The sequence below is a fragment of the Centropristis striata genome, chromosome 5 (assembly GCF_030273125.1).
Source record: "Centropristis striata isolate RG_2023a ecotype Rhode Island chromosome 5, C.striata_1.0, whole genome shotgun sequence".
Taxonomy (NCBI): Eukaryota; Metazoa; Chordata; class Actinopteri; order Perciformes; family Serranidae; genus Centropristis; species Centropristis striata.
The window spans coordinates 36,780,509-36,804,917 of record NC_081521.1 but is presented as its reverse complement, the minus strand read 5'-3'; the positions used below and the strand labels follow the sequence as shown (position 1 = coordinate 36,804,917).

The 24,409-nt window shown below is 45.1% G+C and overlaps 1 protein-coding gene across 2 annotated transcripts in view; it reads left to right on the top strand.

Moving 5' to 3' along the window:
- camta1a (calmodulin binding transcription activator 1a) overlaps positions 1-24,409 on the top strand; it is a 301,590-nt gene that overhangs the window by 243,404 nt on the left and 33,777 nt on the right. For both annotated transcript variants that reach the window (XM_059332352.1, XM_059332354.1), the window contains exons 7-9: positions 16,504-16,657; positions 21,048-21,188; positions 21,841-24,152. In XM_059332352.1, coding sequence (XP_059188335.1) covers positions 16,504-16,657; positions 21,048-21,188; positions 21,841-24,152 — 2,607 coding nt within the window. The remainder of the gene's footprint in view (positions 1-16,503; positions 16,658-21,047; positions 21,189-21,840; positions 24,153-24,409) is intronic.

Genomic DNA, 24,409 nt, shown 5'->3' with positions numbered 1-24,409 from the left:
CACGCAAACCTGAGAAGACACAGAGATTGAGAAGAGGAGGGAGGGGGAGAGAAAGCAAAATGTAGACGGGTAGGAGAGAAGGAAAGGAAACAAGAGGTGGGAGGGGGTGGAGGTGCATTGAGAATGGGGGATTAGAGTTAGAAGATTAGAGGTAGAAGATGATATCATTTGGTTGAGATGCGCGGGAGCAAACGAGCAGTGCAAATCACCCGACGTTAACGAGCTACCTCGTAAATTACTGCAGCCGAGTGTATGCTTGAAGCTGGATCTGGATAGGGCTGAGTCGTGCAAGGGAGGCATAACGCTTGTCTTAATATTATTTACTGCCCCCTCCCAATTTATATGGGCTGTCTCCCATAGCCCAATATTGGCCTCCTGTGGCACCATCAGAGGATGTTTCCTTATAAATAGTGGGAGGTTTTCGTCAGCCTTAGTGCCCCCTGGGTGGCCCATCCGAACCCTCATGCAGTCTGCAGTCTAACCCAACAGGGGAGAGCTCAAACACAAAAAAACAAAACATAAAAAATAAAAAAAAATCTCCTTCGCCAGTGCCCCCCTCAGATAATCAGTTTTGATGGACTCTTTCTCATCTCCCTGTAGTGTTAACAATGTTTACCTCCTAATAAAACAGGACTAGGGAATTATTTAATTATATTAAAATGCAAAAGAGTATTGAAATGGAGAAGGAAATTTTGCATAACAAGAATGAAGTCAAAATGTTGAGAATAAAGTCGGCCCTCCTAGTGCCAGGCATAAGAAAAAATAAATGAAACGGATGTTTAATTCATTCATTCATTTTGCAATTTGACAATAAAGCCGAAATATTGAGAATAAAATGTTGTTAACAAAGTTAACATTATGGTATTAGTGGCAGGCATTAGACTTTTAGAAAGGTTGTAAATATTTTTATTTTATTTACTTTTTGCATTTTTAAAGTTAAAATGTTGCGAATAAACTTCACATTTCAAGTTTTGAGAGTTTATTTTATTCTCAACATTTAACTTCATTCTAAATAATTATCTTTATTTATAATTATAAATTATAAACAAAGATAATTCATTCATTCATTCAGTTCTCAACACTTTGACCTTATTCTTATTTATTCCTAAATCTACCTTTTTTTATTATTCCTGGTACTAAAAGTTCAACTTTATTCTCAGGATTTCATCTTAATTCTCAACTTTTTAACTTTATTATTGTAATGCAAAACATAAAAACCTTCATCTCTTACACCTAGCTCTAACACTCTTACATATTAGGATGTCGATTTTCAATGAAATGTTTTTTTACTTTTTTCTCTTGAAGTGCTAAAATTCTTTATACCACTTAGACAATTCCAGCAGGGATTATAGCAATTCAGTGGTGTGTATAAACCTGCATGTTTTAAACTTTTCTCCAGGGGAGGCAGAGAGTTGGCATCTCTCTCTTTTTGTGCTCTTAGGGTTTAAGGGAGGGTAGAGGGGGAAATATACATTTCTATTTTAGCCGGGAGCTGAGCAGCAGGAGAATGACTTTCATTGGCTGGAGTCTAAATATTACATGACTTCCTGATGGCAGTGTGCTGTCTGAGGCGCTGTCTGGCCTGGTATTAACCTGTCCGGATAAATCAGCCATTTGCCAAACTCTGTTCCTCTATCCAAAGCCCTGTTTCCTCCCTTCTTACCTCATTTTCCCATTGTGACCCTCCAGCTTCACCTGTTTCTCGTGCACCATTTCTGCCTCTGGACCGCTTGCTATAGTGCAGCCTACTTTGTGTGTGTACAGTGTGTATATGTGGAGTTACTCTGTGGTCCTCTGCCAAGGCCCCTAACGTCATATGCAGCCTGGCAGGTGACAAATAGTTTTTTAATTGCTTGCACCAGGAAAATCATTAGTCTCTTCCCTTTCCTTGGTGGGACCAGGCAGGACGTGTGCGCAATAATAATAGCCTCAGTCCCGTTTCCCGCTTCCCGCCTGCTATTTTTAGAACAGGTATTTTAAGGGCCCTCTCTGTATGTGCATGTGTAAATGTATATGTGTGTGTGTTTATGTGTGTACGTGCAAGTGTGTGAGTCCACAGTAAGGGTGGGCTAAATGGTCCAGGGGTGCTTTTCCTTGCTTGTGACGGAGGAGAGAGTGTGTTTGTCAACCCTGTTCCTGCCTCATGAGAGTTTTTCTCATTGCTGTTGCTATTCCCCAGCCTCTGGGAGTGTGCTGTTTGTCTCTCTGTGTGTATGTGTGTGAGTCTGTGTGTGTATACCTCTGTGTCTGGCAGGCTCTGGCCTAGGCCATTGTGCTGTAGTGCATTACTGTAGCAATCCACCGACACAGCGGCCAGCCAGATGAAGCCGTCCAGTTTATGGAGCAACCTGCAAACTCCAGCTGCTTTTGGTTGGGATTGTGCTTAGTGGTGAGATATAGTATTGATTTTCTCTCCTCGGTGCCCTTGCCATCCCTGCGTAGATATGCACCAGTGCTCAGCATCCATTCACTGAGAAAGGGGAGAGGGGGGAGAAAGCAGAGGATGATGTTTATGTGACGATACTGACCCCATTCGTTCACATGAAAAAGGCGTGGAACGTGAGGCGACTAGACGGCAGAGGGGAATTGAGTTTGTGAGGCTCGGATTGCAAGATGAACCCTGAATTTGATTTCTGTGTTATACAAGCATTTGTTATTATATATCTGGGCGTCTGAGTGTGTTTGTGCGTCTGCATTCTTGTATAGGCCTATTACGTGTGGGTTTGTGTGGACTGTGCAAGGGTGGATGTGTGTGTGTGTGTGTGTGTGTGTGTGTGTGTGTGTGTGTTAGCAAGCAATTTGGATCTGTGTGCTGTTGATGTTTGCCTGCTTTTTTTTTAGCTTTTTATTTTTTTTTGCCCTTGGTTTGAGTCCCAGTGGGGAGCCATGTTCAGCACTGTTCCAAAGCCGTTCAGCTCCCACTCTCCCTGCCCTCCCCCTCTCCCGACCTCCTTTCCTTTAACAACATGGTAAAATCAAATACATGGTCAGTCATAATTTGAAGCATTTTTGTGAAACCCCTCTTACCGCACTGCAGCGGTAAATGTAAGCGCCTCATTACACAAAGTATTTCATACATAAATGATATACCTTAAAAATCTTATTAAGTATTGTATGAAAAATATTAGTGTGTGACCTTTCTGTGAATTTTAAGTCTGGCACTCATAAAATGTTTAAGCAGTGAAAACTGAATTGAACCTTCTAAACTGTCAGTGTTAATTATACCTTTAGGTGTGAAGTACATCAAACATCACAGTACCATCAACCACTGCTCTCTGGTCCTTTCACACACACACAACACAGCTTTTCCAAACCATTAAACTTTGTGGTAAGTCTTCGACAGGAAAACAAAAAACATAGTGATATAAACACTATCAACAATGTTCTGCCCATTCAGATCATTTAGTCCCTTTTCACTTTTCTTGCTCAATGTCCCCTCAAATAACAGCTTTTTTTAAAATTTCGAACAAATTGTAGGACTTATAATGACTTAAGCTAGAGCCATGTGTGTCCTCTAGGTAGGTTGATATGAATCCATATTCTCATGAATGGGCTTGTATGATAATTTATAAATATGTATACACAACGGTTTGTATGCCAGCCTAAAAAATATGACCATTCTATTTAACGCTGTATTTCAAACATGTGACGATCGCTATTTTGCTATATGTTGTTAACATTGTGAAGAACTACTCATTTAGAGTTAGGAAACAAAACAGAGTAGCTATGTTTAGGTAAAAAGAACAGGGTGTGGGTTAAAATAACTACTTCCAAACATAAACACTGGACACGGCTGCGCAGGTCACTTAGGTGACATAGAAGGTGGAACACACCGGTGTATTATATTTCTTGATTTTATTCCTGATGATCTGAATAAATTGTTAAATGTGTTGCTAGTCATTTTAGAAATAAAGTCAACAAGACAGCCTGAAAAATCAGTAAATATAGTAAGAAAGTTGGCAAGTTAGCTGTCATAACTAATTTAGCCAATAGAGGTCTCTACTTGACGAACTAGCACCACCTCCTGGCTCACAATTTCTCACAAGGTTTCCTATGAATTTCAACACATCATTTTTCATTCATAGATAGGAGGTTTTTATTTTACTTTTAAGCACTTTACTGTAGTTTATTATGCTGCTGGGACATGACTGCAAATTGCGTCTCTTCATGTAAAAGTGTGTTCTTTGAATGACAATAATAAATGAACCTTGAACCTTCATAGGTACACTTATGAACAGTGGATCATACTAGCCTGACATCTAACAATCTTAGTTTATCTAGTTTGGTCAACTGATGACTACCTTTACAAATATTGCAAAGTTATTTCACTGTGTTTCAAGTTTATTGGAGAAAAAATACTAAATGTGTATTTCTTCATTTTAAAGCCTGGCCTGAACAAATTCATGTTTTGCAGCTTCTACCAATAATTAATTAAAGTGAGTCAAAGTAAAAGTGGCTAGCCTGTAAAGAGATTATAAAAAACTCTCATGTCACAGTTCATCATACAGAGTTGTATGGTGGCCCACATCAGGAGTGTCACAAATTTAGGTAACGGCTAGCCAAACAGCTGAAAGCCACTACTCTGTGTGTGTGTGTGTGTGTGTGTGTGTGTGTGTGTGTGTGTGTGTGTGTGTGTGTGTGTGTGTGTGTGTGTGTGTGTGTGTGTGTGTGTGTGTATAATCAGGCTGTGTTATCCACGCCAAGCAGCCCTACCCTGGCAGTGCTGAGACTGGGGAGACCCCGTCTCTTTCCAGATTCATCTCTCCAGCTTTGTTTGACTAAGTAGTGCCATGGTGTTGGTGTTGGAGAGGGCTGGAGTGGCAACAGCAGCAGCAGTGCAGCGTATGCGTGGGTTGCCTGAGCCAGTGGGGCTTGGCACAGAGAGGCAGCATATGTTCATGGCCAGCTTCCTTCCTCCTCTCCCATCTTTCTCTCTCTCTCTCTCGTCTCCCCTGTCTCACTTGCGCTAGCTCGCTCTTGATAACCCTCATCTTTTCTTCCGCCCCGTTTCCTTTCCACTTCTTTTGGTGTCCTGGTATCACCTGTGGGAGACAGTATAGTGCAAAGATCAAAGGCAGTGGGGATCCCAGTGTCCCCCAAGGACAGCCCACCAGGTCTTAGTAATGCTACATTCGCATCTTCTAACAGAAACGCACACATACACTCCTCTTTGTCATTTTGTCACCTGGCATATGATCAGAGAATATTCAGTGCAGCAGGTAATAAGTTGTGGCTGTGAGGGGGCTCTCTGCTTCATTTTGATCCCTTTCCAAGGGTTGGTCATCAGCACCTTGGCCTCTCTTTACCCTACATAAACACTGGCTGTTATCCAAGCATGTCAGAAGCAACCATTTCTGAATGCTACTGACTAACTTGTAGATATCCTGCCCAGCAAAGGGTTAACTGTGTCCCAGATAGCCCCAACCAGCTGTTTCAGCCTTTCACACCTTCTCTCCTGCTGCCTGCTCTCCTCCCTGCCTCTTGGACCAGTAAATGAACACTCATTTGCAAGTTAGATAAATCCTTTGAATGTATTATTGATGCAAACAAATTAGCCTGTAGGCCCCAGACAATACCTAATGGAGCCTTGGCTTATGGGTGAGGTAGTTTCCAGCGAGGGCACTGTCGGTGTTCCAGGATTGATGCCTGCTCTTCTGCCCCGTAATTATTTCTCCTACAAATTATTCAGCTGTTCTGATGCAGTTTGGGGTTTAAAGCAGTGCTACTTATTGCTGCATATACGATTCCAGGCCTCAACACAGCCACATTCATTAGTTTATTAAAGAAAAAAAAAAGACACAAGCAATTAGATAACTGGGATAAAGCCACCGAAATGAGGGGATGTGTTATTATTCAAGTTTATGCATGCTGCTCATAATTCACTGGGGTTTATGTTGGTGTTGCTTTTTCAAGGATATTCTCTTATCTTGTTGTACACAGACACATGCACACATTTTAACAGCCTTGTGTAAGCCTGTTCACGTATTTACAGACACTCAAAATGACTCCCTTTCACAAATATGCATAGAAACACTGGCAGAATGTGTGTGGCTCACACACGCAAAGGTGGACATATTTTGATACAAACACGTGTGTACACACACACACACACACACACACACACACACACACACACACACACAAACACACACACAAAACACAAGTGCATGTAATTTATGCTAGTTGGCAAAAGCATGGTAGAGGCAGAGGTTGTAAAACCATGAGAAGGAAAAGTGAGAGAGGAGATGAGAGAGAGCGAGGACTACCGTACTGTCCTCAGTGATTAGGACCCAGTATTGATCAGAGGAGGGAGGGGAAGGCAGGCTGAGAGGGGGAGGGAGAGAACAGGCCCCAGGGCTCGGGCCCCAACTCTCTGGTGGCCTCTACTCTGTTCCTCTCCTGCAAGCTGGCCAGGACCATTGGGAGAGACATCAAAGGGTCTTATCCTTCTATCCGTCCCATATGCACACCCACAAATACACTTATTAATGCATGCACACACATTCCTCTGGCCTTTGAAAAAACGCTCTATTTGATGACATCATTTCCTCTTTTGTTCCTCACTGTTAGACATCGTTAATCAAAGCTGATATGTTAGTGCTGGGTTGTTAAAGAGAGCCAGGGCCTCCTATTCTGCCATGAAGTCCTTTTTTTAAATGGTGTGCTAGTAGCTAGTAGCTACCAGTTAGCAAGTGTCACTGTCTGTAAGACCCCCGACAGATTTATTGGTTGGCTGATATTGGCCTTTTACAGATCATTGTCTATTGGTATTGGCATATGTGTCGTCTGATATGCAGTGATATGGAATTTTTTATAGAGAATATATGATGCAGAAAACGTTTTTGTTTTGAGTGATTTCCAAATGATGTAATTCAACGATATTTACTATATTTAAATATACTATACTTTATTATGTTTTTAATTGGTCAGCAATTGAGCATACAGTCCAAATTTTTTTTAGCTATTTATATATTTTTTATTTTTTTTCAATTTCTAGAACTGACTGACAATGGCATACAGTGTATTTTTAATAAATATAATAATGTTAAACGTTCTGTTCATTTTCACATTATTTAATAGTTGTTATATCAAACCAGTGCATGTCAGTGTATGTGAATGCAAAATCATCACACAGTCCATATAGTAAAGGTCTATTTTCCTTCCAACTCAAAAACTGTATCGGCCTTTATATTGATCATCAGTAAACTGCCCCCTCTAAATCTAATCTGTATTAGTATTGGTCTCAAACATCAGCCGAGCTCTACCATCTTCAACATGATTTCACATGAAAACTTCATATGTAGTACCCCTCCCAACTGTGTATAGTCAAAATTATGGATTATAAATCCTGACCAGCAAATAGCCTGAATGTACCTTTCCTTTTGATAGCATCATAAGGTGTCTACTTATTTTATCGAACACATCGCAGAACAAGGATAGTATCAGCCGTCGAGAGTTGCAAGGCAGCAATCAGGCAAACAGATCAAACACAGTCACACGCTCACACACACACATGGCATCAATCAGCTGGTCATGATGGTCTGTCCATATTCTCTCCCCAATATTGAGTGTGTGTAGAGGAAGTACTCATTACTCTGTGCTCTCTCAGGGCCAGACCTGTGTTAATGCATTTTCTCCTCTTACTCTCTTTTTCTTCCCCCCCTCTACTCCCTCTGTCTGCTTTTCAGCTGACTCTGGGCTTTGGCAATCTTATTTGCCTTTCAATCCAGATCAATCTCCATCTTATCTACAGCTCCTGAATCATAAACATTTCATAGGCTCAACCTTGACACTGACAGACATGAGGTGCTGAAGGTTTGATGTAAAGTGCCTATGGAGGCTAGTTGATACTGGACTTCACTCAGTATAAAGAAAGTGTTTGCAACACTGCCCTGTGGAGCCCTACGTGTACACTCGCCACACTCGTCGCATGCTACGAACCCCCCGTCCTGCACAGCTGTCACACTGTCTCAGCAAGAGATGCTCACAGTGTTGCATGGTTTTAGTGTGTATGTGTGTGCATGTAGGCTCACACGCACATATATATATAAAGCATGTGTCTGGTTTTGTCTGCGTGTATGTGTGTGATGTATTATTCATAAGAAGAAGCATTCATCTCAGTGAGACACCTCAAACAATTTGGAGACGTGGTGTGCTTAACGGCTTAATGTAGTTGCTGCAATTTGGCTCTCCTCTGGCTGATTAACACCGGCACTCCAGTCCTCACTGTGCTTTGCCTCACGAAGGATTAGGTGTTATAAGAAACATGGCTTCCAAGGGAGTTGATGAATATTTCCCCAAATTTACCTGTCATTTTCTGATTTGAACATCTTTCAGCATAAGCACTCCTATTCAATTTCTGTCTCGCTATTTAGTCGCTATCAGAGGGAGCTCAGAAGAGGTGAACACTAACCACTTTCCAGGAAAAGTGAGAATGACCTTGGATTGCTGTGTATTGCCATTGTCCTTACGTGTTTAAATGCAGGATACAGACTTTCCTTTTTCTCAATTTCCTTTGTCTCCGCTTCTCACTTTTGTCCCCACCTACATTTTTGCAAAACAGCAGGTCAAACTTTTACTCTGTGTGTGTGTGTATGTGTGTGTGTTAGAGTGTGAGGGCTGCCAACAGTAGAGCAGTCAGCAAAGTGCCACCTCAGCACCTGTGCTTTAATGATTAATACCATATTGATGGTCTCAATTAATTTCCTATTACACCACCAGAAGGCTGCGGTCGCTCTGTCTCTGTCATGGCCCTGCGCTTGTTTTGGGAAGCCTCTTTGTGGCAGCTGCTGGATGGAGATAGTATGCTTCTCACTACCTCACACACACAGTTTTACATACAGATGTACCAAACACACACACACACAATGACACACTAGTATCTTTTGGGAACACACACGCACACTATTACACGCCGCTTTACTCCCTGCATTTCACACACTTGCACACAGATAAACAAATAAAATGTAACTCTGTCTTTTTGTCAAATCTTTTTAAAGGGGACTTGCTGTGTTTTAGTTGCAATGTTCTGCAATGATCAAAAAACTCTTTTAGAGCCTCTGGGATTTAGCTACGCCTCTTTGTACAGTGCTCTGCAACAATTTTACAAACCACTACTCTCACCTATTTGTATGCCTTTGGTAAAGCACAACCCGCTGTGTTTTGCATTTGAACCTGGTATGATATGCAGCACTGCGTTTTAGGCCATTTTCCTAAAGCCTATGCTTTGCTTCTTGCATAATCCCCTGCTCTGCAGAGATGCTATATATTTGTTACAGTGTGTAAGATACTGATTTATTCCCATGATGGTGCTGTGATTTGATAACACATTCCCATGACCTTAACTGTCTGTGGACCTGCTCCGTGGAACAACTCGCAGCCAACACTGCCCCTGTAGAGAGGCTGGGGAAATGCTTGTGTTTGTCGATCAGATTGGCAGGCTTCTGATGGCGCCTCTTTCTCTTTTTCTCTTCATTACCTTTTCATATCCCATTCACGACTTCTTATCTCTGACCACTACGCACTTCACCCCATAAACCCCTCTATCTCACTCTAATATGCGCTGTTAATCTCAACCTCATTCTTTCATTCTGTCTCGCACAAAACCACACACGCATACACACTGTCTTTATTTTTCATTTTTCATGTGGACCCAATACACACCATTGGTTGCTAGGAAACCATTTGAGCATTTTTTTTCCCAGGGGCAGACGTTTGATTACCCATTTGTATGGTGTGTGTGTGTGTGTGTGTGTGTGTGTGTGTGTGTGTGTGTGTGTAGAGGCCAGTGTGTGTGTGTCTCCAGAGAGAGGTCTTGCCAAGCTGAGCTCTGGGGCTGCTCCAGTATCCAGCCCAGTAATAATAATGAGCCCCTCACCATGCTTGACAGAGCACACAGGCTCAGCAGTCCTGTGGCCATTGCTGTTGTCATTGTGTGTAAGTCTCCTGATGCATGTGTAGTGTGAGTACATATCTACATGTATGTGCATTTATGCCCTACTAGTTTGTGCTTGACTGGGTCTGATTTCTGTTACAACCTCAAAGGTTGTTGTTGTTGATGCTGACAACCAGTGTTATCTATTGTTGTTCAGTGGGCCATTGCAGAAGCAGATAGTGGCCAGGTTGGACTGTCTTGCTGCTGGACACACATCAGTCCTCCCTGTGACTCCCTGTTTAGAAATGCACCAGCACATCTCCCCTGGCTGGTCCTGTGAAGTCCTGATTCGCTCACAGACACGGGCAGAGGCACATAAATAGCACGCCTTGTCGACTGGCACGGGGAGAAAGACGACGCACACAAACAAATCAGACTCAGCGCTGATATGAAAGGGAGCGAGAGCAGAAGAGAGGGAGTAGAGAGAAATGGCATTAGCTGTGTTTTCCTCCTCCAAATGAATTGCACTATGCCCTCGGAGGAGGAGATGAAAATGAGAGAGTGGGAAAGACTCAGAGAAAGCCAGAGGTTGAAAGGTTATTTTGAAGCGGAAACAAAAGAAAAGAACCACGAAGAGAGAGGACACAGTTAAATCCTCCGTGTCTGAGAGAGCTCAGTCACTTCCTTTCCATCCCTTTATTCCAGTGTGACTTGTGTCACCTGGATGGCCACTGAATATTAGGATCAGTGCCATGGGCTCAGCCAAGGCCATTATGGCAGCCGGATGGGATCCTGATGGCCCTTTCTCAGCCTGCCCCTGGGCAGCGTGGCCTCTCACTTGGGACCACCACAACTAATGGAGAGGCTAGTGTGCTCTGAAAGGGCCTTAGGAAGAATAAGTAGGCTGTAAACTGTGAGTTGAGTTGTGGCAGCTAAAGGGGCTTCAATGCCTCACTGCCCGGCTTAGCGCCTGACTTACTGCCTGCCTGCTTGGCATCCAGAATGCTCCTCCATATTCAGACTCTGAATACTGGCCTTTTGCACTTTTATTGTAATGCATGCAGATGCTTGGCACAGCAACAAACACACTCCACCTTTTACTGTGGTGCACTGCACAAATAAAATATTTCAAAGCAGGGAGGAGCCACACACAAAAATAGAGGAGCACTCTCCTCCATGCTCACTCACAGACATGTAGAAATGCGAAATGCACTCACATATCAGCACAATTACACACACAAGTGCACAGACACGTGCACATACGCGCACACACAGACTTGCATTCCCCCACCCAGAGTGAAGCAGTTCTGCCCCTCTAAGCTGAGTTATTTAAAGCCCCGCTCTCAACTCCATCGGAGTGATTATGTGCTACTGAATTAAACATCACAGGCCTCAGCCCCTGGCTTCCTCCGAAACACGCTCAAACATGCTGGCCTCTTCCTGTTCCTCAAAAGTTCTGCCTTTCATATCTCCCAGCCAGTACACTAGGTAGTGGAGGTAAAGAGGTGGAGTAAGAATCTTCCCTAAATCATGACCCCCTGCTGTGCCTCCTGCTCTGCCGTCCTCACAGACCTTGGACAGAGGCAATCGAGGCAATTCATATTAAGAAACCCTCTGTAAACTGGCTCTTACCCCTGGATTTGTACCCACTCCGGGCATCGTTTTAGCTTGGCACTCAGGCGGTGTTGTAGTTGGTGGAGAGCCGGGTGCAGTGGAGGGTGAACTGTAGCAGTTAAGTTGAGCGTTGACTCCAGACACCCCAATTAGGGTGTCTGTATTCTAAACTGGGAACATTTAAACAACAAGTTTGCCATAGAGGACCCAGAGAGGGAGGGGGGGTGGGGTGTGTTGGGGGCGGTGGGGGGGATGCTCTGCTACCTAGACAGGAGCTTCGGGCTGTTTGCTGCCTTTTTGGGAGGGTTTGACGTGGGGTTTTGTTTACCACATCGTGTGTGTTTCTGTGTGTGTGTGTGTGTGTGTGTGTGTGTGTGTGTGTATTCATGGGCCGCTTGTGTGTGCCTGTGCTTCCTTGTGCCGGCACGAGGCAAAACACCAGCCATCCACCCCCACATTTCAAAACACACCCGTTGGCAGTGAGCGATAAAGGTTCCAAACAAAAGGAAGAAGTCTTGTGCCTTGTGGAGGTGAACTTACAGCACCACAGAGGCAGTTGACCTTGAAATGAGCAGCAGTGTTTGGGGACAGGCGGGGGAGGTCGGTGTTTAAGAGTGCAACCTCAGTGCCAGAGGCCAGGAGGCTGCCTAATGACTGGCACCCCATGCCATCCATCACTATGCCACTGCCAGGGCAACTGCCCCTGCATAGCCGAGAGAGCAGAGCCTTAATAACCCCTCGTACCAGTTCAGCGAACCACAGCACCCAACATAAAAACACCTACATATAATACACAGGTGTTCCATTGATACACAAAACTGCACAGACATATGGAAAGGTTCACACCACAAATTCTAATACACATTGCAAGCACAGACAGCATGAATATGCAGTCAAAATAGCAGATCCACTCAGTCTCACACTCACAGCTCATTGCACTCATTCTGCATGCATACTGATGTACGTACGCCAGCCAACATACAGAAATCTGCCTCTAGACACTCATTCACTCGCTATTTATAATTTAATGTAGGCAGACGCAAATACATAAAGGCACAGATACATCCACAAACACAAATACACCAACACATGCACCTCCCCTCTGTATTCCTGCCTTGATGCTGAATGTTTGTGACAAAACAATTGACTGTTCCTGCTTTCATGATATTTTGTATTGAAATGGATATCCCTGTAGCCTGCTACTTCAATCCTCCCATGAATGACTGTCTCATTCCTTTTCTCCTTTGCTTATTTTCCCCATTCCTCCCTCAGAGTAAAAGTGGAAAAAAGGGGGGGCTTTTCCCATACCTGAGCCCCATCTGCTCTGCTCTTTCCTTCAGTATGACAGGCTTTGAAGCCCCCATTCCTGGGTGTGGGTTATTTTATCAGAGAGGAGCAAGGTTTCCTCCTGCACTCCCAGGCTCATCCACGTTGCATGAAGCATCCCCTCTCAATTAAGATCCTTTCATGTTAATGGTCTTCTTATCGCTCCTGTGCACGGGTTGTGAAAGCGAGGCCTACTATGGTAGAGTACAACCATGGAGCAGAGCTGCCTGTCTGACAATATAAGAGCTGTTGCTCTCATTCTTCTTTCTGTCTTTCCATGTATCTCTTTCTCGAACTCAGTCTTTTTCCTTTGCTCTCTGTCTCTTAATGAGCTATGGTGGGCTGTTGGAGTAGCGGCTACATGGAGGTGTTCCAAGAGAGTGGCAGGGTCACAGAGACTTAACGAGACAGCGAACACATTACTTGACCACTCATACCAGATTCCACCAATAGATGTGCTTTGTACTCAAGTCTCAGTTAGTTATATCTGAGCCACGGCTCAGCATACACATTCACTACCTCACATTCAGCACAAAGTAGAAGGTCATTGTATCCATCTCCACTGACATCTAACACCGTCGCTGTCTTCAGCTCCATTACTGGCTCTCTCACTTTGTCCCCCTCCTTTTCTATTGGAGTAGAACAGGGTGTATGACTTCAGGACGAGGTAGGCAGTCACTGAGAGATCGTAGGAGCCCTGGCGGCTTCTAAGTGCGTGGGTGCCAGAGAAACCTGTTGCCTGGCTACAACAGCACCTTTATACTCCAGTTGCGATGGCGATGTCCTGCATATTGCATTTGCGTGTGTGCAAGTGTGTTTCGGCACACAAACTTTTTCATGTGTGGCTCATGAACTGTGTATTAGACGTCGTGTGCATGACTGTGTGTTCTTTTTTTTAATGCACAAGCACGCCTTTGTATGCTGTTGTGTTTGTGTTTGTTTGTGAGCGAGAGAGAGAGAGAGAGAGCGGTGAAAGGAGGGGTAGGAAGGCGCTCCACCACCCACTCAGCAGGCCTTCCGCCCCCATGGCTGACTCCCCAAGACTCTGCTAGTAATTAGCTCAACATCTATCCATCTGTTCTAGGGAGGCGCAGTAAACATTAACACAACACAGAAACATCAAAATGCTGGCTGGAGACATGCTACATTATACATATACATGATGCATTCATGCTTTAAGAGGCCTTAACATGGGAACGGTTGGCACGCATTCTTACAGATACGGCCAACATGCTGACATGTATGTATTTATAGGCTCAAGCTCACATACAAACACAAATAAATGGAGATACAAACAGCTTCACATCCTCACCCACATGCACACCACAGGCTCCTGCAACTGTATCCTAATCTTCCCTTCCACTGCGGAAGTGAGTCTGGAAAGCTGCCCTGAGAACCGCATGGGAAGCAAGTGAAAACACAACCAAAAGACTACATTACACAATTAATCAATAAGTTAATGAGATCATTTTCTCTGGAAAATAGTATCCAGGAAAAAAGTTCCTCCTCTGCCGTCCCCCCCCAACCCCCCACCCTACTCCTGGAGAACCAACTCCTGATATTACACTGTGGAAAAAGAAAGCTGCCAGCAGGAAAGTAAATTAAATTACCATCCTGATAGATTTATGTGATGCTTTACATTTTCATTGTGTTGTTTTCTCCTCAGAGTGGAGGTGGGCCTGAGTTGGGAGAGAACTGTTAAATGTGTTGTAAAGTAAGAACTGAGAAAAAAACAAAACAAGACTGGGGATAGAGAGCAAAAGTTCCAGATATACAAAGCAGATTCCTAATAGTAAAGCACAGCAACACAGATTACTTGTGTTTGGGTGAGCTCTAAGGCTGCCACATGGTCTCTTCCATTGTGTTTAGTTTGTGTTTGTGTGCATATTTGTGTGGCTAAGGTAGAAAACAGCTGGGGGTGTGGGTGTTGGAAGGAGGGGATTGTGTGTATCCACGTGTATGGTTGTGTAAAGCCAGCTCTCGTAGGTATATACTGTATGTGTCTGTCACAGTATGCAAATGAGTTCGTCCTTGCTTAGTCTTGTGTGCATATCTGTGCTTATGATATGTGCAAACTGTTTGTCTATGCATATCCACTGCTGCCTGCACTCCCATACATCCACATACGTTTATGTATGATCGTAATTGATTGAAGCTGTCTACATTTGGAGCTCTCATTCCAAGTAAAGATTGAGGGCATCTCTTAGCTATTGACACAGCTGGTGATGCCATCTGGGAGCATCACACGCCACCCTGTGCCATCTCCATCCAAACAGGGCAGCAGTAGTCGCCTCGTGTCCATACCAATGACAGGGGACAAGGAAAGCAGTGAGATACTGCATGTCCAGCTCCAGCTCCTGGTGGAAGTGTTGAAGGGAGGTCATCTGCCCCCCTGAGACTGCTTTACATACTATTTCTTGCTGTTCCACTGCTGGGACTGTGGCTGCTTATACACATTGATATGGTGGTAGTTGTTGGGATGTTTGGGATGTTGCTTTTTCTTTAAAGAAGTGATTGTTTCTTTGGATCTGTTTGCCCCCAACCACACCCCTGTCTGATGAAAGGGGAGAAGGAGGGAGGGAGAGAAGGGGGTGTAGTCGTAGATTAATGGTACACACTGAGAGGGAGCACAGACCTACAGTAGCAGCACCCTGATTTATTTGCCACTTAGTACTGATGAAGCTTCAAACTGCAGTCACACACACATGTTGTCACGGCATTTTTCTCTATCAAGGTCTTTGTTGGTTTGTAGATGCTTGTGTCTTATTTAGTTGTCAGTGCATGCATCTAAGTATGATTTTATGGTGGGTTTCATTCATCCGAGGACAGGTTTTCTTTCACATACTGTATATCTGTGTATAACTGGCTGCCTGCAGGTCAGTTATAATGAGTACAGCTTTTATTTGTGTACTATGTGTCAGCATAGGGACGTAGCACCGTATGAGTTTGTATGGGCTTAATGGCACCTGGATGTTTATAATAAATTGGAAGCAATAAGGACTAAAATAGGAACATTTCTTGTGTTACTCTCTGCCCTGCTCGATAATCAAGGCCTTTCATGATTACAGAAGTGAACTGATGTTATTCACACTAGCACAACATTCCTTTAAATGCTACCTATTATTCATAAGCTGTCAATTTAGGTGTTTGCCGAGGTAACCCAGTAACAATTTGCAGGCGGCAAATTGTTGAGTTTTGACTTGGTAAATACAGGCAGAGTTAATTGAGGGCATCAACTCACCATGTGGGAGGACTTGACAAAATGCCATAAGTGTGTTACATGAGCACACATTGTAATTATCACACATATGCACATACAAATGCGCACGTAAAGGACACACACTCGTATACACAACTATGCACATTTGGCGATATAGTCGCATAATGAGTGAGATTATTGCAGATTTCTGATCCCAGATTTGTTCTGCTCTCTGGTTGTGCATTTTCTCTTCTGTTCTTGGGCTCTGTAGTGTGTGTGAGGGTTTCCATCCAGTGTTAAGAATCAGCAATATTCCACTTCTCACCAACCAGCTGGCATGTTCCACATAAAAGCCTTTACAGCTGAACCGCACTATCTATGTCTACCACTCTTTGCATTTATATCTATAAGGAACCATGCTGTAAGGCAGACTATCCATAAAGTCATCTCGTCTAACCTTCCCCTCCCTCTCTCTCTGCGTTTCCTCCAGAACCCTGATATTGTGCTCGTCCACTATTTGAATGTTCCGGCCATTGAGGATTGTGGGAAACCATGTGGTCCGATCCTGTGCTCCATCAATACAGACAAGAAGGAATGGGCCAAGTGGACAAAGGAGGAGCTGATCGGCCAGCTCAAGCCCATGTGTGAGTATTTGAAAAATCCCATTAAGAACTATGCATTCATCAATACTTGTCAGCCTTAGTCTAAACTTTTATTCATCATAAGCTTTAATATAAACAGTTTCTGTCTCCTCTGAAAGGCCCTAATAGACTTTATATGTCTACATGCATGGGGAGACTAAACATAGTGGTTGTTGTTTTCGTCTGAGGATGTAATGTCAAGTCCTATTTGCTGATAGCTGGTACACTAAGTGCCCTCAGCACCTCAGTCAGAGAGCATCTTCGGCCAGTGTTCCTACACTGTTATATGAGTGTGTGCTCTTCCTGGAGCCATCTGCCAGTTATGGGTCAAAGTTCAGCTCTTCTCCTAGACCTCTGGCACCACTCTGACCAGGCTGAGAGTGCGCCTCCTCTGTGGCCCAGGAAGGAAGTCAAGTCAGAGAAGGGCAGCAAGCTGGTTATTGATTCATGTTAGTGCGTGGGAGCAAGAATGTCTGACTCACCAGAAATCCCCCCTCCGCCCCTTCTCTCTGTTTCTCTCCCCCCTCAATGGATTGATCCCTGTTGTTATCAGCTCTACTAATGCCCTGTAAGGTACACTGTGGGTTTTTATGAGTCTCTGGACCTTCCAAAAGATTGAGGCAATGTTTTGGAAAAAGTCAGAGTTTCTCTGATGATGATAATAGCCAAATGCGAACCTTGTGGGGCATTGAAAATCTTTCAGACAGCTGTTAAGATACCTTTAACAACCACACTGTGATTCGGGTGTGTCTGGCAGGGTCCAGCAGGGCTGTGACTGATATTCCGATGGCCAATTATTGGAGATGTGGCCAGGTAAAGAGGAACGTGTCAGCAGCTTTACAAGCACACACGCATGCTGGCTGCATACTGACAAGGCAGGCCAGATCATCATCACTGAGGCCCTTGCTATATTGTTATCCTCCTCACTGCTCTGCTTGCTGTCAGTTTTAGGACATAATTTAACATAAAGCTTTACCTCAGGACAGCCGCTGAACAACAACGGCCTACTGTATTCATTAGATCTGTGGCTTAATGTAAAAACCAAGCACCATTTGCAGTAATGCGTAAAGTCATTAACTTTGGGAGTTGTTGGGACAAAGAGGGTGAGTGTCAGATGCCTTCTAGCTGCCAGGCTACATGAGGGGGCTTCATAAAGAGCAAAAAAACACCCTCTCCTGCTTTCTGTCTTTGCTTTCTATCTTTCTTCTCCTCTCTATCCCTCACTCTTTCTCCTGTTACAGGCAGCATGTCAACACAAGCTCAGTGATGGAGCAACATTGCCATCTAGTGGTCCTGTTAGATAGCAACCACCGTCCCAATGTAGGGAACGAAGGCTTGAGATGAAGTCATGCTGTATTATCCATGCATTATTTAATCTTAAATAATACATTAGCTCTTAACATACAGTGCATTTATTCCCAGACTGACCTATATCTTGGAAAACGCATCTATTAGTATCTATATTTTTTGCATTTCACAAGAATGTAATAATATGTGTGCAGTGCAATAGATCTCTTTTTTGTATACAGCAGAACTTCCTCAATTCCTCAGAGGTATAGATAAACCAGCAGGACCTATTTCCATTTTCCCTTTATCAGGAATGTGCAAAACCACCAAACTTTGTAGTTTGAGTTTTGCAGAATACAAGATTGCAGGAGTGTACAGTTCAGTATGTTTGTCACTGGGTCATATGTGTGGCTGCATGTTAAAATGTTCTAACTGAACATAATGATAATCCTATTTCACGAGCTGATTTTTGTCAACGCACAAACCCGTAGCTTAATGTCAAATAGTTCTTTTTTCCAGAGCATTGTCAACTTTTGCGATATAATTGCCCTCTTCCGTCTTGCTCTTCCCTTTTGTTATTCACTTCACGATATTTCAGTGCACAAACCATTTGACACCTCTAATGATACAAAAAAACAACAAAGGAAAAATGTGGATTTCATGGATCAGTTGAGCTTATTCTGTCTCCCCACGACAAAAACACACACACGCTCGTGCTCTCAGTCGCAAAAACTTTCACATGCACGGATGCTCGCACACGCCGGTTCAAATATAAGCCCTGTGAAACATTGGCCCTGTCTGACCTCGTCCTCCTTAACGCCCTGCGGTGTTTGATGAGAAAGAGAAGGAGCAAGGGAGTGAAGAGCGGGGTAAGAGAGTGGCATCACTACTCAGTCACGCTACAGTTGCATAGACAAGGCAGCCAGCTTGATTCACTCTTTTGGTCTAATGCTATAAACACGCAGCACTCTCCCCAGCTATGCCCCTAGCCTGCTGACAGATAGCGCATGAGCGGCTTTAACAAACACTCAGACAGACAGAGGGCCTGTCTCCAGGCTAGACAGACAGGGCCAAAGAAGAAGAGACCAAGACGAGACAGAGCTGGCCATCATGTAAACTATTGTACTCCACTGTCCCATATAGCGCCCACTGGTGCAGTTGCAACCAGATGGGATATGCGTGTGTCCTACAGATCAACTGTGTTTGTCATTAGGGTTGTGTGATGCTGCTCATGACAGGATGCAGTCATCAGGATGATGATGTGACTGGGTTGCTGTTTGGTGCCTCTGCTGTTGCTGCCACTGGGATTAAACCCAGTGGCACTGCTCCTGTCATGTCTGCTTTGGAACATAACCCTCAGTGAGAAGAGCAGACAGGCAGACACGGTGGTAACTGTACGTCAACAACCCAGAGCCTCTGGGGGTGACGCCCGTCTCGATGAAGAGGGATGAGGCAATTCTGGCATGAGGGATCAGGGTGGAGGGGAGACAAGATTGTTTGGACAAATAGGGATGGCACTACATGGTGGATGTAAGCTGTTGCATTAGGCTCTCACTCTTGCTCTGTCACCCTTTCTGAGTCAGATCAGCAAAACGGATGCTCTTCTGTCCTGCAGCCCCCTCCCTACTGGCTATGTCACAGATGAGATTCATGACAGTGTTTTTAGTATTCCTGTGGCCCTATCATCTCAGTGTCAGTATTACTAGCATCATCTCATTTGTACTGTTTGCATTACACACTGTCAGGAGGTGAGCGGTGACTCAAGCCACACTGTCTAATGGGATCTCCAGACAGACACAATTATTTGTGCAGTAATTATAGTGACATTAGATGAAACTTCCTGTCACATTTGGTGTCCCTTTTTTTCAGCTCACTCACTTTGGATTAATGGCTGAACAAATCTGACTTTATAACAGATCAGAAAGGATTCCTGTTTATGTTTCTATAACCTGCCACAGTGAGTTGTCTGCGGAGCGTATGATCTCAGCATGATCACAGCCGTTCTACTGACATCTGCTGGTGACCAGCCTGTAATCTGCCAAAGGATCTTAAAGCTTTCAAGTTAGATCCCTATCACAGTCATCCATTTATGTTTCCCAGATTTTTCCCACTTCGCCTTAACTAGCTCTGTCTTTAATCTCCACTACCCTCACCCTCTTATGCTGTTTTCATCTCCTTTTATCACATATGCAAACAGACATGCACTAAGCAAATTCTCGCTGTTTTCTAAACCTGACTCTCTTTATATATATCTCTCTTGCATATTAAGCCAAAGGAGCTAGTGAAGTGAAGGGAACTTGAATTAAAGCAGGCTTGATTTTGTTTGATAGTATAAATATGCTTCGCTTCTCAAATATTACCTTTTTTTTCTTGCTTGAGAGTCTGAGCACTGCAGCACTCAGTGGTGTCTGCTACCACCTTTCAGCCACTAAAACCACTATCTGTCTCATCAAAAGTGGTGGCGGGTTAGCAAGTGGAGCAATGAAATATATTAGGAGTTACTAGCGAGGTGTGACTGAGGCAGGGAGTGGAGCTTTACAGGAGAAAGCCTCTCTTTTTTCCTTGTTGCAGCAGCACATCCAGCAGCAGCTAGGTGACACTCCTCCCTAGAGGCTTTCCCTGCCAGAACAGAGTCATAGGTCGGGGTAAAGGTGGAGGGTAGAAGGATGGGGACTGCTGTCACCGTCATCAACACTCACAGAGGAAAGGCCACAGAGTGGCAACAGACACTGGCACATGGGAGGGAAAGAGGCAAAACAGAGAATGAGTGGTGCAGTCATTATTTATAGATATATTCCAATATAAAGAGGAAAACATGGCACAGAAGCTTAATCAAACCAAAGATAGTGCCACTCAACTAATGAATCTCCTATACCATTTTACCTGAGGCCAGTTTGTGGATTGTATGTTTTGCCTCAGGAAGAAACGGAAACAATAATTCCTCTATTTTACCATGGTAACTTTGACATTTTCGAGAGGTGAGCGGTGAGCAGCATGATGTATACTGGCAGATAGACAGGGAAGGCAGAGGGTGGGGCGGGGGGTTGGCGTGGCTGGTGGTCTGTTGGGCTGGCTGACATCTCTGTCTCCTCCTCTCTCCCGGCAGTTCATGGCATCAAGTGGACTTGCAGCAATGGGAACAGCAGCTCTGGCTTCTCAGTGGAGCAGCTAGTGCAACAGATTCTGGACAGCCACCAAACTAAGCCACCTCCCCGGACTCACAACTGCCTCTGCACGGGCACCCTGGGTAAGGGCTAGTGGGTGGGAGAGAGTCTGTTCTCAAGAGAGAACTGGAAAATACAGCAAGAGAAACAAAAAAGGCCATAAAGATACTGTTTGTTATATGGCAGATCAGAGAAGGTGGCTGAGGTCTTTTATTGGTAGGCGATTTATAGTGAAATTGAGTTTCAGGGTTATTGGCTTATTATGTTTGTTTACTGATAACTGTGTCAGGGCCATATCTGAAAGAGCCCAGCTGTTCCCAAATGTTATGCTAATCAATGAAATATTTTAAGCTGTGTAATTTTACTACAGGCTGTCACTCAGGAGAAGAATGCAGAGCAGTGGTTAACTCATTTCTAAAACAAATTACTCTGGATCACCTCCAGTTGCGTTTTTATTTTTGATGACTTTAAGTAACAAGCAATGCAAAACTTCCCGTATGTTATACTCACTGTATACTAAAAAGAAAGGCTAGTTTTGTCATCCCAGGAAAAACATCGTCTTTCACAAACTAATAAATACAAAAGCAAACATCCATCTTTGTCTCTGTCTCCTAGTATATTTAGAATTTGTAAGTATATGAAAATTTTATAGAGCGTCTTTTTTATTTCCCCTTTCTGTACCTAGCTCAGCCAACCAAATCCCAAACCTTTTTTTCTCTGTTTGTCCTCATACAGGTGCAGGGAGCAGTGTGCACCACAAATGCAACAGCGCCAAACACCGCATCATCTCCCCAAAGGTGGACCCCCGCTCAGGAGGCTACAGCAGTACTCACTCTGAGGTGCAAAACAACGATGTGTCGGAAGGGAAGACCGAGCACAGTGCCCATGGTGGAGGCAAAAGCTCTGGGGGAGGAGGCGGAGGGGGAAGTGCCAGGGAGAAACGCAATGGCAAAGTCCACAAGCCGGTCCTGCTGCACCAGAACAGCACGGAGGTGTCATCCACTAACCAGGTTGAGGTCCCTGACACCACGCAAAACTCCCCTGTGTCCATCAGCAGCGGCCTCAACAGTGATCCAGACATGGCTGACAGCCCCGTGGTGACAGGGATGAGCCACGTGGCCTCTGTCATGTCTGGCCTGTCCCAGAGTGTCTTTATGTCTGAGGTCACTGGAGACCCTGTCTACAGCATGTCTCCAACCGGGGGTCCCAACACTCACCTGATGGGTGCAGATGCCACCTCACAGGGCTTGGTGCTGTCTGTGACCTCTGACCGTCACAAATTTGCCTTCCCCGGTGGAGGAGTAGGGGAAACTGGGACTACTGCAACAGGAGACAGTCTGTCCATGATGGGATCAGCAGGCGTGTCTGAGGAACTGGTGCTCTCCAGCAGTCTGGACGCTGGGAACATCAAGATCCCAGAAACCAATATGAACTTTGACCCAGACTGCTTCCTGAACAACCCCAAACAGGGCCAGACCTATGGAGGCAGTGCTATGAAGACAGAGGGCAACTCTTCCTCAACCTCATCTTCCTCCGGTGGCAACAGTTGCACCAACGGCAATCTGCAGCGCTCCCCACCCATGTCAGATAATGGCTACACCTTCAGCTCAGCTTTGGTAAAGAACATCAAGACAGAAGACACATCCTTTGAGCAGCAGCTGGCCAAAGAGAGTGGCTACCAGGTGGGGCCTGTAGTAAACTGTGGCAGCGGGGTGTCTGTGTCATCTGGTGCTGGTTCAGGCCAGGGCAGTCTTACTCTGACCCCTGCAGGCTCCCTCCTACCTTCTGGTGGGGGTCTGAGTCCAAGCACTACACTGGAGCAGATGGATTTCAGTGCCATTGATGCCAAGCAGGACTATACTTCCAGCGCCCCCACAGTGAGCTATGGCCAGGCCATGGCCAGTCCTCACATGCAACACCAGAATCGTTCTCCCAGCTTCTTCCTCCAGGATTCTTCTCAGACCGGCCAGCCTCAGCAGGGGAGGCCCAGCCTGGGCCAGAAAACACATATGATGGAGCACAACTCCCATGATTCTGGAGCTTATATGGGGCTGCAAGTGGTCAAGACGGACTCCCCTGGCAGCAACGGCCACCTCCACCATCACCACCAGGCCCACCAGACCCAGCACAGGGCCAACTGTAATGGAGGCTCACCCACAGAGGGGCCCGGCCAGGCTGGCTCTCTCCAGCTGCTACAGTACCAGGGGAGCTTTCCTGGGCTGGGCACTGAGCATGAAGAGGTGGTGGGTCTAGAGCAACAAGGCAATGTGAGTTCAGGTCAGGGCGGAGCCACTGAGAATGGACCTGAGAATCTACTCAAGCCAGGAGACCACATTCAAGCCTGTGGGGCAGGAAACGGCGAGGGCGCAGAACACTACCTGCAACAGGCCTCGGATGGTGGCGGAGGAGGGACTGGAGGTGCAGGAGAAGGAGTAGCAATTCATAATGGCAACAACAGCAATGATGGCAGCAACCGTTCCCAGCAGCAACAGCAGCTGCAGCCTCTTCTCCAAGGCACGAATATGGTCCAGGGACTCTACAACGCTGTTGGACCCCACCAAGGCCTGGGCGGAGCGGCCAGTAATGGAGGAGCAGGAGGGACAGGCATGGAGATCAGTCTGGATCACTTTGACATCTCTTTTGGTAACCAGTTTTCCGACCTCATCAATGACTTCATCTCGGTGGATGGTAGTGGAACCACCATGTCAGCTGGAGGGGCCCTGTATGCTCATCAGCTAGTCACATCCCACAGCTCCGATAGTCAGAATACAGCTGGTGGGCCCCCCCAGCAAGGCCAAGAGGATGGAGGGGCCAGGGGCTCCGGCTACAGCCCCTCAGAGCTCTGCCTTCAACCCTGCTGCAGCCCCCAGTCTCTGAGCGGAGGGGCTGGAGCAGGGGGAAACACAGGAGAGCCTGGCTCCTTGTCCTACATGAATGTAGCAGAGGTGGTTTCTGCGGCTGTAGCCCAGGGGGCTCTGGGGATGCTTCAAGCCACAGGTCGGCTCTTCATGGTCACTGATTACTCCCCTGAGTGGTCTTACCCAGAGGTAGGTCACAGGGCTCTTTATTTTTACATAACCAGTGGTTTGTTTGGTTTGGTTTTTGGACCATCAGTCCTTTTGGTAATAGCATTTCAAATACCAGACAGTGCTGTGATGTTGAGTCATTTAGAAGTAGAGCTTCCTAACAGGTTTCAAATAGGTTAAATTAATCAATCTGATTAACAAGATTTTCAATCTAGCTAGCTAATAGACATTATATTTATGTCCAGACAGTTGAATTTTGTGTCTGACACTGATCTCAG